This window comes from Pristis pectinata, chromosome 8 (assembly GCF_009764475.1).
Source record: "Pristis pectinata isolate sPriPec2 chromosome 8, sPriPec2.1.pri, whole genome shotgun sequence".
In the NCBI taxonomy this organism is placed as follows: Eukaryota; Metazoa; Chordata; class Chondrichthyes; order Rhinopristiformes; family Pristidae; genus Pristis; species Pristis pectinata.
Window position 1 is genome coordinate 55200391 of NC_067412.1, and position 17984 is coordinate 55218374.

The following is a 17984-nucleotide window of genomic DNA, read 5'->3' on the forward strand; positions in this document are numbered from 1 at the left end:
GGATGTCACCAGCCCGATTGAACTGGATGGAATGATGGTGTACTGGGTAGGTTTAAGATGGAAGGAATGGGGTGTGTTGGGAAGAGATGGAGTAAATTAAATTTGTTGAATGAGTTGATTTGGATAAGGTTGGAGATTTGAATTGGATGAAAGTTAGTGAGAAGTTCACAAAACTGAGGAAAGCTGGAATAAGCTGTGGAAACCAATGGGATCTGATATGAGTGGGGAAATCATTGGAATTCTATGAGCTGAATTTTAACCTCTCTGTCTGAATATTACCATCCATTATTCACAATGTCAAGTCCCAAAACTTCCTGTAAAGCAATACTTAGACAGTTTCAAAACATGACACAATCTCTCATTGAGCTAAAAGATAAAGGCAAGCCATATATTAAATCATATCTTGCATTCCAGCATTTTAATCATTAAGTACATTGTATAACATGAGCATAGGTCAAATTACAGCATTTCCAATATTATATATATATCCATGAGGTCGAACTGATGCTGGATATCTCACAGTTGTCATGTACAGATGTTAGTCTGAAACAGTGTGAGAGAGCATTACCTGATGCATTGGAGTTATTTAAAGTACTTTTTATTAATTGAGACAAAGGCAATTGAGAATAAGCCCAATTACATAGATGCACAATAGAGAGTGTAGCATTAATACCAAGACAATAACTAGTGAAGAATGGAGGTAGTTCAGGACAACATGCAGATTAACTAGTGCTATGGAGTCAAGTTTAAACTCATTTGGTAGAAACTTGGTATTGAAATGTAGGAACAAATTGAACCAAGGAATGGGAGATAAGAAAGTCAGAAATAATATGCAATCAGGTGAAATCAGAGTAAATACTCAAGAGGTCTAAGTCAGCTTTGGACTTCATTTACATTGTGATGAAGAAAGCTGATTAAGTGCAGGCTCAAATATTCATGTGGACAGAGAATATGTCTGAGACCTGGGTCATGAAAGGGGATGATTAGATCCTTAATGTCTTTGGGACCAAGGTATCCAGACAAGGCAGAAAGGGAAAAAAAATAAGGATAGGAGTTTTATTTCAGGAAAGGTGTGCTAGGAGGAGGGAATGGAATGAAAGAGTTAAAGGTAGAATTACTGGAGTGAAGAACCATACAGACTATTATTGGTGTATATTACAGGAAAAAAGATAGAACAATAACTCATTCAAGATGTCTGAAATGTGGTCAGGAGAACTTTTGGGTTCAGTTGGTTACCTGGCCGTTGATGGACTTGGGCCAGGGTAATGGAGAAGTCGCAGTGTGAATAGCATCTTAACATGGTGATCATTGCATTGCAAGGTTTCCAGTAGCCCAAGGTCCTATCAGTGTAAAAATACCTAATGGGAGGAGGGTTGATTAAAGGAAATTGAGGAGGAATCTGGCTCAGGAAAGTTGAAGCCACAGTCACTATTCAGGTAGGACCATCATAGAGGGAGATGATAACAGACTCCAAGAAAGCAGATATGTGACAGATGAAGTTCAGTGCAGTAAAGTACAAGGTGCAATATTCTGGTGGAATGAACAAGAAGCTGAATGGAGCATTGTTAAATAGGGTGCAAGACACCTGGGGATGATTTATACAATTGTCTGAACATAGTTGGGACAAGTTACAAAGTAGTAGGTAAAGCTACAGGGTCTTGAAGTTTACAACAGAAATACAAGGTAAAAAGGCCAGAAGATTGTGGTAAATCTGGCTAAAATCACTGTTCTTCTCCATTTGGAATATTGTGACTAATTCTGGGTGTACAGAAGAAATTTACTAGAATGATTTTGAGGCTTATATTTTTATAAAGAGATTTGGGAAACTTGAGCTGTTCTCCCTCAGAGCAGAGAGGTCTAAGGTGAGATTTGATGCAGATGTTTAAAACCATGAACAGTCTAGTCAAAGAAAGAAGGGAAAATAGTCTCCAATACCTGCTGAAGTTTTAATTGGAAGAAAGAATCATTTTTAATTGAGCATGATGGTGTCCATAAGATTTGGGATACATTGCCTGAGAATGAAAACAGATTCAGTGCTAGCTTTCTAAACTAGTAGGTAGGATGGAGAAAAAGATCAGCAATGAATGGAAAGAAAGGGAAATGGGACTAAATGAATTGCTCTTCGGATAAATAATCAGGGGTGGTGATGGGCTGTGTGTCCTTGTTCTTTCTTGTAATATTCTACAGTCAACAAAGGTGAGACTTATTTTGGCTAACCCAAGGTCAGATTCTCCCTCCTCCATCATATTCGAAGTCTGACTTTACTAACCATAGTAAATTACAGATGGCGTCACATTTACGCAGAGAATTGGGTTAAGGGTGGTAAGGAAGGGGTTGAAGTACAGGCAGCTGCAGGTGTGCGTGGTAGGGAATGGGTTTGAATATAAGAATGAGAGTCTGCAAGGGGATATGGAGCGGTTCAGTGAGTGTGCAAGTACTTGGCAGATGGAGCATAATGTGGGAATATGAGAGGTTATCCATTTTGGAGGGAAAACTGAAAAAAAAAGTATTATTTAAATGGAGTGAGGCTACAAAATGTTGTGGTGAAAAGGGATCTGGGGCCCCAGTGCATGACATACAAGGGGCTGGGATGCAGGTGCAGCAGGTCATATGGAAGGTTCTTGGAATGCTGGGCTGTAGTGCAAGGGGGATGGAGTAGGGAACCATTGCTGTAATTTTACAGGGCGTTGGTGAGACCACACATGATGTTCTGCACATAGCTTTGGTCCTCATATTTAGTGAAGAATATACTTATGTTGGAGGCAGTGCAGAGAAATTTTACAAGATCAGTTCCTGGGATACTGACAGGATGAAGTCAGGACGAACAGATTGGGACAATACTCATTGGAGTTTAGAAGAATGAGACGGGATCTTACTAGAAGATAAGATTCTGAGAGGGATGGACTGGGCAGGTGCTAAAGAGGAGGATTCCCCCAGTGGGGTTATCCAGAACTAGGGGGCATAGTTTCAGGATAAAGGGTTGCCCATTTAAGATGGAGATGAGGAGGAATTTCTTCCCTTAGAGGGTGTGAACTTTTACAGTTCCCTACTCCACAGATCTCTGGAGGAAGAGTCACTGAATATATTCAGTGTTGAGACTAACAGACATTTAAAGTGCAAGGGAGTCAAGGGGATTGGGGAGAGAGGGGGAAAGTGGAGTTGAGGCTAAGAGGGGATCAGCTATGACCTTACTGAATGGAGGACAGGTTCGAGGTACTGATCGGCCTTCCCCTGCTCCTGTTTCCTATGGAGTTGGCAGTACAGGTGTCTGGAATGGGTTTAAGTACAAAGGGTGTTGTGGAGGGGACAATGAGGATGGTTTGGGGAAGTTCAGAGACCCTCTCAGCTTTCTTTCTGAATTGCCCCATTCTATGTCACTACTCTGCTCTTTCGAACAGGTGCCCTCTATTGCTGCTCAGTGCCTGTCATGTTTCACCCATTCTGCTGCTCAGCCTCATGGGCATGTGCCTCAGGCTGCTCAGTAGTGAAGGATGTTGATTGTCAGAGGGTTGGAACAGGAGGATGTTCTCGAGCTTGTCCACTGTTCAGTTAGGTCATAGCTGACTAGCACCTTTCCTGAAGAAAACTCAGTTTTAAACTTTCCATCTGAACCCCATCAAAAGGAGCTTCAGATTTGCACTGAATGTCTGGCTGCGTAGGGAGGAAGCTGGCACCTTGTCTGTGGTCCCCACCAACCCAAAGGAGGTGCGGGCAAGGGGATCAATCCAAGGCAAGGCAGATCTAAAAATTCAGTGGAATTCTGCCCTCTTCCTTTTTCTAGACAACCCCAGTCCTGTCAGCCCATTGAGTTATAATGCAACCAAAGTCCAACTGACATCATGGGACCTGCTGAATGATTGAGGGTTTGGGGTGGGTGGTCTTTACTCACCCATGCAAAGGCAACAGAGGATTTTGATTCAGTCTTCAGATACGATACAACATGGTTACACAGTGAGTGTCAAACCACCTGCCTCGTATTCTTGCAACAGAGAGAATATGGCCCTACACCACAGCAGCTCGAAGGTGCAATGCAAATGCATTCTTGCAGCACTGAGATGCCGCATGCTTGCAATCTCTCAGCACTAAAAAGCACTGCACCTGCATTCTTCAGCCTCCTTTCCCAACCATATCGACCTGTATTTGTGTTCTTTTGGTCCTTTGTAATGAAAGAAAGAAAACTCTTACATTTGTCCTGAACTACCTTAACAAATTTGAAAAGCAAATAATTGTTAATAACCCAACCTACCTGTTCTGTGATAGATGAAAGGCTAGGGATTTACTGAAATGGTGAGGTGTGTGTCAAACAGGCTGGTTATCTTATCAATAATACGCTCAATAATGCCAAGTTAACCCTGTTAATCCTGTTAATCCAATAAAAAATCCTCATCCAGTTTATCATGCTCACGATATAGCATGGGCAATAATGATGCTGGGCAGCTGATGACAATTCAAAAGATTTTTTTTAATATCAGTGAAATATTTTTTGCAAAAGGAGAAACCCCATCTCTCCCATGACTTGGTCAGTAAGCATGACAACCAAGGTAGTACTGAGACAAACAGACCAATGAGTTCCTAATGGCATAAATAGGAACAAAGGGGATTGATCCAGTAACTATTCCAGAGACACAGTTGCATGGTGACCAAGGTTGTGAATTAAATATTCCAGTAACCAAATTTTGAGGAAAGACCAACATCACTGGAGTGGCATTAATTACAAAGGATAACACAAGGGCAGTAGTGAAGAGCAATCATGGCCAGTGGAATCGGTATGGGTGGAGATAAGAGAAAATATGGGATAAGACCCCAGTTGGGGTGTTTACAGGTCCCCTAACAACTGGAAAGAAAATTGATCAATGAATAAGAAAACCTTCCAGCAAAGGAAATATAATAAACATTGGGGGATTTTCTACAGAATAGGCAAATAAAATTAGCAAAAAAAAAAGTTTGAGGATAATTCATAGACCCCACCTGGGATTGTTTTCTGGAACAATTTGTAATGACGTTGACTAGGGAATAATCAGTTTTGGACTTTTTTTGTGTAATGAGACCGTGTTAATCATTACTCTCACAGGAAGGAATTTATAACTGCAGCCATTATGTATGCAGTTTCAGGGAGACACAGGTCAGGTGGAAATTCGTGAGAATTAACCCAATTTTATTGGTATGAAGGGGTGCATTGGTTAAGGTGGATTGAGAAATTAGAGTAAAAGGTTCGCCAGTTGAGAAACAATGGCAAAAACCTAAAGAAATATTTCAAAGTTCTCAGTAAATACACATTCCATAAAATACAAGAAAAGTGATCCATCAAGAGCTGAGATTAGAAGACATTGACAAAAAGGGTGGTAAACCTAAGAATTAGGAAAGTTTAGAAAGCAGTAACAAACGACAAAAAAAATAGAAGACTTATAAACACAGATATATAGGGAATATGTAAAATGTAGAAACGGCCAAGACATTAAACATTTTCTCTAATCACAGCAAAACACTCAGTAAATGGGACAGGAGTGGAGAGGAACAACTGAGGATCTTAAAGTGATTAATGACCCAAATTTAGCTTACCTGTAGCCTACGCTCCCATAGGGATCTGCAGGCTATTTGCAGTCTGTACTTGAGCTTAGTTCCAGACTTGTGAGACGTATGGTTAACTGTGGAGGTGAGCTGGAGGTCAGATGTCAGAGCACCTGGCAGGTTGGGAGACAGTTACTGGTGACATGTCACAGAGATCAGTACAGGGCCCTTGGTTCATCAGAGATTTTGACTTGGAGAGGTTGCACAGACTCTTCATTTGAGTTTGCTGATGATATAAAGCTTGGGCAGAACTTGAGCTGTCAGGAACATGCAAAGTGATATAGGCAGGTTACGCAAGAGAGTGAAAGAGTATGGTGGGAAAATGAGAGGTTATGCATTTTGCTGTGAAGTTCAGTGAAAAATAATAATTTTTAGACAATGACAAGAAAATGCTCCTGAAAGCAAAATGTTAGAGATGCTGGGAATCCAAAATCGAAAAAAAAAACAAAAACTGAGATGCTCAGTGGGTCAGAGAGCCTCAGAGGAGAGAGACAGAGTCAATGTTTCAGGTCAATAACCTGTTATTAGAACTGGGAAAAGCTAGATATTGCAGGGAAAGGGAGGAGGGGCAGGAAGAATGAAAAAAAGAGGTCTGCGACAGGGGTGGAGACCAGAAGACAGTGAGTAACACAAGTGCTGGCTGCTGGTGGCTGAGGGAGAGTGGGGAAGGTGTAAACATGACAGATGAAACCTGAGTGCTGGAAGTGAGAAACACAAGAGTGACAGATCATCTTCAACTATTGAATTGAATGTTGAGTGCTGTAGAGAGTAAGGAGCCGTGTCAGATGCTTGCATTGAGCTTATTTGGAGAATGCAGGAGGTCAAAATGTCTGGCAGTAGTAAGCAATGTCTCAGGATAAGTGTTTGGCTATTTGGGAATGAAATGCATCAACATTTCTTTATGTAAGGTTTTGGAATTCTCCAGCTCAGAGGGTACAGATGCTCAGCTATGGAGTATATACACATTGAGACTGATAGGTTTTTAGAATCAGAGGAAGGGGATGTACTGTTGTATGAACTGCCATGATCTTATTTATTACTGGTACTACTTGAAGGGCTGCATGGTCTACATTAGGACAGCACAGTGGCACTGCTAGTAGAGCCGCTGCCTCAAAGATCCATTGACCCAGGTTCCATACTGACCTGGGGCGTTCTCTGTGTGGAGTTTAGACAGTCCCCCCGGGACCGCACGGGTTTCCTCTGGCTGCTCCGGTTTCCTCTTGCATCCCAAATGTGTGTGGATTGGTGGGTTAATTGATTACGGTACCACTGGTGTTTAGGTGTGTGGTAGGATCTGGGGGGAGTTGATGGGAATGTGGGGAGAAGAAAATGGGATTGGTGTTGGTTTAGTGTAAATGAGTGGTTGATGGTCAGTGAGGACTGGGTGAGCTGAAGGACCTGCTTCCGTGCTTATGACTCTATGTTTTTGGACACTGTGAGTGCGAGGCAGAACCAGTCAGTGACCGTGAGGGAGATACTTTCAGCAAATGGGAAGGAGATGGTCAGAGAGGGTGAGATCATTGAGCGTGAATGCTTACACAAGGGAGGTGCCTTCAGTAATGAGAATGGGAACTCTCAAGTGCAGTGGAAAATAAGGAGGAGACACAAACAATGCCAGACGGAGGGATCGTGTATGAACCAAGTCTGGGAGAGATGCTGTCGGTGATTGCAGAAGCAAGAATGAGGGAGGGACTGTGGGACCGTGAGGCAGATACCATCAGCACCAAATGTGAGAGTGAGTCTGAGAGAGATGTCCTCAGCCAGTGAAGACGCAAACACAAGTGGCAGATACAACCTCCCAATTATCAAGGTACCCGGCCTCGTATGAACACACCTCCAATTATGTGGCATGCAAACAGTTAAATACAACTTCATTAAGTCAAACAATGAACAGGCACGTTCTTTCAAACACATCACACTGCTTTCTTTAGAAAACACTTAAAAAGAAACCACCTGAGAACAAGCTGAGAGTGGAGTCTATTTCTGGGGAATCATGCCTTTAATTATTGGCTCTCTGTTGACGTATGTGGCCCAATAAACCAAGTTGAAAATTACAAAGAGAACAGGGAAGATGATCCGGGACATTTTGTCAACCTTGCTGACGCTGTTGTACGTTTTCTTGCTCTCAAGTATCTTCTCCTCGACCTTGCCCAGCTTGGCGTGAGCCCCTGCACTCTTTGCTATGGTGGCCAACCCAGGATCCTTGGTGATGTTCAGGGTGTAAGTTGTCCCCACGATATTGTACGTGTTGTTGGTTTTCTTGGCCAGAGTTACCGGCTCTCTCTTCTGAAATGTAGAACATGTGTTTAAAGCTCATTTAGTATGAAATGCAAACAAGCTGATGCTGAATAAATGAAAGCTAGAGGGAGTTAGCTCACAGGTGGAGAAACAAGACAGGCATTACAGATGACGAACTGAGCCATATATTACATAGCTTTATCCCATTGATCTGCTAACCATTTGCTTGTTCCATAGATCTGGTAACCAGGAGATGAAAGGTTGTTAGTAAAACCCAGCTAATTCCCTAACATCTTTTCTCTCCTATCCTGTCCAATCCTCATGTCAGTCAGTAAGTGGCAGATGCTCAATGGGAAGGGGATAGTCTCAAGAAGTGGTAAACAGAGGGAGGTGGGCAGGGCAAGATGTGGAAGAGAAACTCAGGCTGGGACAGAGTGGAGCCATTGTTTAAGCTGAGGGTCATTGTAGGATCAGACTAGAAGTGCAGGAGGGATGATGAGTCAGGTGGAAGATTTAATCCCAGATTCAAAAAATTTACAGAACAGAAGGAGGCCATTTGGTCCATTGTATCCATGCCAGCCAGAGTAGGTGTTAAATTAATCCTATCTCTTAGCTCTTGGTCAACAGCTTTCTTCAAGTAACCCAAGTGTAGGAAGATGCCCACCCCCATCTCCTCAGACAGTGATTTCCTAAAAACCCATCCCAACTCTCTGGTCCCTAGTCGTTGCCGCTCTGCTAAGAGCATTAGGGGGAATAGGCTAGTCCTGTACATCTTGTCCAGGCTTGTCATGATTTTATGCACCTCAGTTAAACATCTCCTCAGTTTCGTCCCTCAATATAACCAGTCTCTGTTTTGAAATTTTCAGCCGACCTTGACCCTGACTTCAGCAGCTTTTTGGGGCATCTCCAGTGCCCTACTGCCCCTTGTTTGAAGAGGTACCTCCTGACATTGGTCAATGCTGGACTTCCCTCTCAGAGAAGTGGATCTCCATCCATGGTTCTTGGCCGAGTCCATTGCTCACTGAAGATGGGAACACAAGTGGAGAGGCTGGTAAAGGAGGTATCCAGCATGCTTACTTTTATTGGTTGGGGCACTGAGAATGAAAGTTGGCAAATGGATGGACCCACTCATTGCTGGGTGAGGGGTGTGATGGACTCACCACCTCCTGAGCAAGGGGTACGATGGGCTCACCCACTCTTGATGAGGGGTACGATGGGCTCAGCCACTCCTGAACGAGAGGATTGATGGACTCACCAACCCCTGGGTGAGGGGTGTGATAGACTCACCAACTCCTGGGCAAGGAATGTGATGGACTCACCTTCAACTCCTGAGCTTCCATGGCTTTCCTTCCATCCCAAGGCCAGCTCCTCTTGGTGAAGTAATTCACAGTAGCAAACTCGATCAGTGCTGAGAACACAAAAGCGTAGCACACAGCAATGAACCAGTCCATGGCAGTCGCGTAAGCAACCTTGGGTAAGGAGTTTCTGGCGCTGATGCTCAGCGTGGTCATCGTGAGTACTGTGGTGACCCCTGGGAAATAAAACACCACAGAGAAATTATCAGCAGCCCATTTGAAGCTAATGGTTCACTAATCGCACTGTCGTATGCACAGTAACCCTGCTGACCAGTCACGTGCAAGTGGTTTTGGAATACCAAGCTTCAACCCCTCGAGGCTCAGAGGAAGAGCAGTGGGAGTTTCAAGAAACTCCATTACAGGTAAGTGGTTGTTTGTTTTACTCCCAACAGGCTTTCCAGTTAATAAGAGGGCAGTGGTCTCTCGTGGAGCAGCCATTTTGAGAAGGGTTGCTTTAAGGTCAGAGTGCTGCAGGTAGGTTAATGTGAGGGCTTTGGTGAGGAGGGCAAACAACAGCAAGGTAAGGGCAAGGTAAGGTGTTTCCTTTCTCTTAAGTCTGCTTGTTTATTCAATCGGGCAGTAATGTCAGACAGTGGAGTGGTAAGCTCCACTTGTCGTAGGTGGGAGATCAAGAAGCAGTCAAGTGTCCCTGATGACTAACTCTGCAGGAAGTGTATCCAGTGGCAGCTCCTCTCAGATTGCATGGATGAGTTGGTGATTCTCTAAGGAGCATACAGGAGGCAGAGAGTATTATAGACAGGAGTTTTAGGGAAGTGGTCATACCAAAAGTACAGTCAGGGAGATGGGTGACTGACAGGAGGGGCAGGCAGGTAGAGCAGGCTATTCCACTCTCAAACAAGTGTATCAGTTTGGATACTGTTGGTGGGGGGAGAAAGCCTCTCAGGAGAAAATGGCAGCAGCAGCCAGGTCTGTGGCACCATGACCAGCTCTGTTGTACAGCAAGGGAGGGCAAAGTCCAGGTGAGCAATAGTGAAAAGGGACTCTTTAGTCAGGGGCACAGGCAGGTGTTTTTGTAGTCGTGAGCAAGGCTCCACGATGGTGTGTTGTGCAAGGGTCAAGGATGTCTCTGAGTGGGCACAGGACATTCTGAAAAGGGAGTGTGAGCAGCCAGAAGTCGTGATCCATATTAGTACCAACAATATAGGCAGGAAGAGAGATGAGGTCCTGCAGAGAGGATTTAAGGAATTAGGTGGAAAGTTTAAAAAACAGGACCTCAAGGGTGGTAATCTCAGGATTGCTCCCCGTGCCACGTGCAAGCCAGGCAAGAAATAGGGAGATAGTTTGGTTAAATGTGTGGGTAAAGAGCTGGTGCAGGAGGAAGGCTTCAGGTACATGGATCATTGGATTCTCTTCCAGGGTAGGTGGGACCTGTATGAGAAGGATGCACGCCAATATCCTTGCAAGGAGGTTTGCTAGTGCTAGTGCTTCTTGGGAGGGTTTAAACTGAGGAATGAGATGACACAAAAATCAGTGGAGTTGTGAATAGTGTAGAAGGTTGCTAAAGGATACAGTGGGATATAGATACAGATCAGTTGCAGATATGGATGGAGAAATGGCAGATGAAGTTTAATCCAGGCAAGTGTGAGGTGTTGCACTTTGAGAGGTCAAATGTAAGGGAAAGGTATAAAAAAAGTGACAGGACCCCGAGGAGCAATGATGTACAGGGGGATCTTTGGGTCCAAGTCCATAGCTCTTTGAAAGGGGCAACACAAATAGATATGGTGGTAAAGAAGGACTATGGCATGTTTCATTGGTCGGAACACAGAGTATAAAAGTCGGCAAGTCATTTTAGCAGCTCTTAAGTTAGGTTTATTTGTAGTATTGTGTGCATTCTGGTTGCGTCATTACAGGAAGGATGTGGAGGCTTTGGAGAGGGTGCAGAAGAGGTTTACCAGGATGCTGCCTGGGTTAGAGAGTATCAGCTATAAGGAGAGGTTGGACAAACTTGGATTGTTTTCTCTGGAGCCGGGGAGGCTGAGGGGAGACTGATAGAAGGTTATAAAATTATGAGAGGCATAGACAGGGTAGATAGAGGTTTTTTTTCCCATGGTAGAAATGTCAAATACAAGAGGGCATAGGTTTAAATTGAGAGGAGGAAAGTTTAAAGGGGATGTGCGGGGTAAATTTTTTACACAAAGAGTGGTTGGTGCCTGGAATGCACTGCCAGTGGTGGTGGTGGGAGCAGAAACAATAATGATGTTTAAGAGGCATTTAGTCAGGCACATGAATATTCAGGGAACTGAGAAATATGGATCATGTGTAGGCAGATAGGTTTAGTTTAATTTGGCACCATGGTCAGCACAGACATTATGGACCAAAGGGCCTGTTCCTGTGCTGTACTGTTCTATGTTTTAACACACGGATTGGTTCTTGTAATAAATGGTATACTGGCCGTGTCCTGACCCAATAGCAAAGCAGGATCTATGGAGTGAAAGCGCCCACCCTTGGGGCTGTCTGCATGGCTGACTCCCAGACCCTCTCCTTCGTCAATGTTTACACTATATTATCACCTTATGCTCTGCCCATGTAGTAGCTGGGAACATAGCGTCGTCATGTTTAGCAAGGCCACTGTTGAGGTTTTAATTGTTTCAGTCTTGGTCTCTGTGCTACAAGCCTTGTTTACAATACAACAAATGCTAAAATTTTTATCTCACCTGGATTATTTTGTTCTTTTCTGTTGTTCATTGATCATGAACGGGACACTGTTCACAACACTCCATAGTTTCCAACCCTCGCTGTAGCCTGCTCCAATCTCACAGCTCAGTCCACACTCTCCATTCCTGTCTCTACACACTGTCTTTCAGTCCATGGCCTGGCAGCTGTGGAGCTCCCAACTTCTTTCCACCTCTCCTATGGTGATCTACCAATCAGCTCCTGGGAGCTGACTCAGGAATTAGGATACCTAAATATTCTGGATACTCCAGGCATTAGAAATACATATTCCCAGACAATGCCAGGGACTCTCCAGGAGGTGGGTGAGATCTGTAAACCTGCTCAAATAACATTGTTGAATGGATAGATGTTCAACAAATGATGTTTCCTGACTGGCTGCACTGGGCTGAGAGAGGGATCATTTTTAGATCAGGAAGGATTAGAGGTGGGTGCTATAGATTGTAACAGAATAATGAAAACTATCAAATCAAAGTGGCGACACAGGTAGACAGTATGGTGAAGAAGGCATTTGGCACACATGCCTTCTTCAGTCAGGGCACTGCGTAGAAGAGTTGGAACATCATGTTGCTACTGTACATATCATTGATGTCACTGCACTTGGAGTATTGTGTGCAGATCTGGTTGCCCTACTATAGGAAGAACATCATTAAGCTGAAAAAGATGCAAAAAAGATTCAGGAGGATGTTACTGGGACTGGAGGGCTTGAGTTATAAGGAGAGGCTGGATAGTCTGGGAGTTTTCACCTGGAGCATAGGAGGTTGAGGGGTGACCTTAAAGAAGTTTATAAAATCATGAAGGGTATAGATGAGGTGGATGTTGATACTCTTTTTCCCAAGATAAGGGAGTATAAAACTAGAGGGTATAGGTTTGACGTGAGAGGGCAAAGATTTATAAGAGACTTGAGAGGCAACTTTTTCACACAGAGGGTGGTGTGTATGTGGAACGAGCTGTCAGAGGAAGCTGTAGAGGCGGGTACAGTTACAATATTTAAGATGCATTTGGAGAGGTTCATGAATAGGAAAGATTTAGAGGGATATGGGCAAGCAAATGGGACTAGCTCAGATAGGCATCTTGGTCATGATGGACAAGTTGGGCTGAAGGGCCTGTTTCCACGCTGTTTAACTCTGACTCTATCTTTGTGTCTGTCAGGTTGTTATTCACAATCAGCACCAAAAGTTTCATTCCATGATGAAAAATCAAGTCATTCAGTCTGTACATATCAGAAGAACACAAGAAAATAGGAGCAGGAGTAAGCCACACATCCCCTCAAACCTGCCCCACCATTCAATATGACCACGATCTATGCTGGCCTCAGCTTCTCTTCTGCGTCAGTTCCCCATTGCTCTCAATGCTTCAATCTTTCAAATATTCATCTACCGTGACCTTAAAAATGTCTAATGATCCCATCTCCACCACCATCCGGGGTAGAGAATTCCAGAGATTCACTACCCTCTGAGAGAAGAAATATCTACACGCCCTATTTTAAATGACTGACCCCTTATTGTGTAACTATGTCCCCTTGTTCGTGACTCTCCTATGAATGAAAACTTCTCAACATCTTCCCTGTCAAGCCCCCTTAGGAACTGATACATTTGAATAATATCACCCCTCATTCCTCTACATCCCAAGGGTTACAGACCCAAACTGCCTCCCCTCTCAGATTCCTTGGATCCAAGTGTGTAATTTAGTGTGGTGCAGCCAAAGCTCACATTATTTCAATAGCCTGATGAACCTATCCTTTCCAGTGAAGGCTGGGACAGAATATTTCTGATGCACTTTATTGACATTGAACATTATAATCTCATGGCAGTGGAAAGTAGAGAGCCCACCATTCCCCCAGTCCTCGCCACTAATCTCTCGGTTAAAAATGACCAGTCCTGAAGTGGTTTGTTTGACCCATTTTACACACAAAACCCTGTTAACATTTGCTGTTACTGTCTCCAGTGGAGAGATGGAGGAGACTGTCTGCTCACCAAAGACGGTACGTGCAGGGACTGACTCCCTGTTCAGCCAGAAGGAGACCTGTGAGAGTATCACAGTCATGATGCAGGGCAGGTAGGTTTGAATCACAAAATAACCAATCTTCCTCTTTAGGTGGAAGTGGGTGGTCATGACGATGTATTCACCTGAAGGGACATGAGTGGCAAAGAGTTAGGTACAACAGCAGGAACATCATCACTGAAACAGTGTCACACAGGGGCAGCTCAGTTACCTCCACGGGCACATACACCGCAGCACTGATAACGAGCGGGGTGGGGGGGGAGTTGGAGGGGGGTGATTACCACCTTCTAATGGTACACTGTGACATTCAGAAACAGCTCACTGCCTGTAGTGGACATACTGTCAAACCCACAAACCCACAAACCCACACAGGACAATTAACTATAATGCACTTGCACTCACTCAAACGTACATGCACACACACACATGTACGTGCACTCACTCACACGTACATGCACACACACACACACGTACATGCACACACACACACGCAAATACAAATATACACACTTACAGATACACACGTGTATGAACACACAGGCACACACACACAAATGCATGCGCACACACGCTCACACACACATGTACATACACACGTACTTACACCTACACACACTCACTCACACACACACACAATCACTCACTCACACACTGACTCACATACGCTGTCACTCACACACACACACACACACACACACACACACACACACACACACACACACACACACACACACAGGTTACCTGTGATAAATTCATCACGAGTCACCCATAAATATCATCACACTCACAGGATTTGTACATATTATTACATTAATGGAGATTTGTCTGACCATGACCACCATCATGGGATTATCCAGTATGTATTGGGCAGCCTGCAAAGATCCCATGTAAATATCATCATATTTAAGGAACTGTCTGTGAGTAGGCTATGTTTGATTGGAATTTTTCATAGCCTGAAGATTCTCCAACATGCCTCACAGGTAAATGAAGTACTTTTGAGTGTTGACGTTGTTGATCTAGAGTGAACGACTCAGCCAATATCTTCCAGGTCCCACAGAGAAATTGAACAAAGGAGCCTTGAATCAAGGAAAGCAAGATGGCACTTCAGCTTTCGAGGTTTCCAATACACCCAATCATACTGTGAGTGTCCCAACAAAAAACTGCGCTGTGATGTTTGAGACAAAACAGGTTCCAGGACTACCAATTCGGATCCAGAGACAAGGTTCAAACCCCACCGCAGCAGCTGAGAATTTAAGTTTAGTTATTTAAATAATCTGGAATTAAAATCAACAAATAATCTGGTGGATGAATTTAGCAAATTGAGCAGCATCTGTGTGGGAAAATGAATTGTCGACATTTTGGGTCAAAACCCTGCATCAGAACCAAACTTGTTTGTTACATAATCAAAGACCCCTCCCACCCTGGACATTTTCCCTTCTCTCCCCTTCCATCAGGCAGAAGATATAAAAATTGAAAACACGCACTGCCAGGCTTAAGGACAGCTTCTATCCCACTGTTATGAGACTATTGAATGAACCCTTTGAATGGGCGGCACGGTAGTGTAGCGGTTAGCGTAACGCTTTACAACACCAGCTACCCAGGTTCGATTCCAGTTGCAGTCTGTAAGGAGTTTGTACGTTCTCCCCGTGTCCGCATGGGTTTCCTCCGGATGCTCCGGTTTCCTCCCACATTCCAAAGACGTACAGGTTAGGAAGTTGTGGGCATACTATGTTGGCGTTGGATATGTGGTGACACTTGCGGGCTGCCCCCAGAACACTCTACACAAAAGGTGCACTTCACTGTGTGTTTCGATGTACATGTGACTAATAAAGATATCTTATTTTATCTTATCTCTGTACGATAATATGGACTCTTGACCTCATAATCTACCTCTTCATGGCCTTGCACCTCATTGTCTACCTACACTGCACTTTCTCTGTAACTGTAACACTATATCCTGCATTCTGTTATTGCTTTTCCCTTGTACTACCTTAATGTACTGATGTGATGAAATGATCCATATGGATCATTTTTCACTGTACATTGGCATATGTGACAATAATAAACCAATTACAATTACAATTTGACCAGGTGTGGGGTCAAGGGCTCTGATAAAACTGATGTCAATGGGCATCAAAGAGAAAAAGATTCCAGTGGTTGGAGTCAGACCTCACTCAAAGGAAATCATTGTTGTTAATGTTGTTGTTGTTGTTGGAGGTCAATCATCCCAGCTCCAGGACATCACTCAGGGCAGTGTCCTGGGCCCAACTATCTTCAGCTGCTTCATCAATGACCTTCCTTCCACCACAAGGTCAGCTGCAGGGATGTTCACTGATGGCTGCACAATGCTCAATTCCATTTGCAATTCCTCAGCAAATGAAGCAGCCGACACCTGCATGATGCAAGAACTAGACAACCTTCAGGCATGGACTGACAAGTGACAAATAATATTCATACCATATAAGAACCAAGCAATGACTATTTCCAACAAGCGAGAGTCTAACCACCAACCTTTGACATTCAATGTCTTTGCCATCGACAAGTGTACCACCACTGACCAGAAACTCAATTGGATCAGCCCCAGAAATACCATGACTACAGAAGCAGGACAGAGGCTGGGGATCCTGTGGCGAGTGATGCACCTCCTGACACTCCAAGGCCTGTCCACTATCTGCAGGATGTGTGATGGAACACTCTCCACTTTCCTGGATGAGTGCAGAAGACATTCGACACATTGTAGTGGTATCAAAAAACAAAAAGACTTAAACTTAAGGTGAGCGCAAAGAATTTTAAAGGAGATCTGAGTAGTTAGTTTTTTACAGAGTAGTTGATATCTCAAATGCACTGCCAGGGGAGGTGGTGGAACTGGATATGATTATTTTTAGACAGACACTTAAGTAGCAGGGCATAAAAGGATATGGTCCTAATGCAGGCAAATGGGATTAGTGGAGATGGGCTAATAGGTTGGCATGGATGCGGTGGGCCAAAGGGCCTGTTTTTGTGCTCTACGACTCTAGGACCATCCAGGACAAAGCGGCCCACTCGACTGGCACTCCATTCACCATCCTAAATATTCGTTCTTTCCATTGCTGTCACCTGGTGGCTGCAGTGTGCCCCCTCTACAAAATACACTGCAGTTATTCACCCAGGCTACTCCGACAGGACCTCCCAAACCTCTAACTCCTCCCACCAAAGGGCAGTGGGCATGTGCAAACCACCCCCCCACCCCCATCCATCCTCTAGGTTCCCTGCTAAGCTACAGACCATCCTGACTTGGAGGAGAACCTGTGGATGGTGGTGTTCCTGTGTGGTTGTCCCACCTGTTGGTAGAGGTCACCATCCTGACTTGGGAATACATTGCCATTCCTCCTTTCTCACTTGGTCTAAATCCTGGAACTGCCCTCACAACAACACCATGGGAGCACCTGCAGCACAGCCCAAGAAGGCAGCTGACCATGTCCTGCTCAAGGGATTTGGGTGGTCTCACCAGCCACAACCCCATCCAGTGAAAGACGGAAATATTTGCCTTCAGAGTGAACTACTGCATTCACACGAAGGCAGGACTGGGGAAGGTATTGCATGTAAACAGAAGAGTACATTATGTGGCAGGCGGGGAGACACATGTACCACCTGTAGAATGGGTGTCTGATGCAGTTTAGTCTACCAAAAGCAGATGAAATGTTACTCCACCCAGGATCCTGCTGCATACAAAGTGGTTGTTGTATTTCCTGATTACAGTGATACCAGTAACCTCAAGTGGGAAGCTTTGATCTGTGGGTTAAACAGCTTCCTTGCTTCTCCTGCAAGGGGCTGGTGGATCTTTGACTTCCAGAGCAGGAGGAATGATCTTGCTTCTCAGATGCAATTCACACACAAGAAACTTTGATGGAAGATGGCTGCATTTGGATGGCAGGCTGGAAACGTCATATGCTGCCCCTGTGGCCAATATGCTGGCTGGTGTTCATTGTGTAGCTGAAGTATAAAGCAGAAGGATGAGTTAAAAAAAATGGCAATTGCCCCAGTACTCAGTCCTCAAGGCAGGAGAACTAGCAATTGGGCAGAACGCTTCAAATTGTCTGACTGCAGTCAATCCGAAGAACATCATTGGAATTCAGACATTCACCAGAC

At 44.3% G+C, this 17984-nt stretch overlaps 1 protein-coding gene across 2 annotated transcripts in view; it reads right to left on the reverse strand.

Moving 5' to 3' along the window:
* Window positions 1-403: 403 nt before the first annotated feature.
* Window positions 404-17984, reverse strand: part of LOC127573496 (gamma-aminobutyric acid receptor subunit alpha-3-like) — a 161492-nt gene continuing 143911 nt past the window's right edge. Inside the window, exons 8-10 of one of the 2 annotated variants that reach the window (XM_052021775.1) lie at window positions 13829-13981; window positions 9126-9214; window positions 404-7854 (exon numbers count right to left, since the gene is read on the reverse strand). In XM_052021775.1, coding sequence (XP_051877735.1) covers window positions 7546-7854; window positions 9126-9214; window positions 13829-13981 — 551 coding nt within the window. In that variant the 3' untranslated portion in view covers window positions 404-7545. Of the gene's footprint in view, window positions 7855-9125; window positions 9338-13828; window positions 13982-17984 lie in introns of both variants that reach the window. The other variant, XM_052021774.1, reaches the window with a different exon arrangement.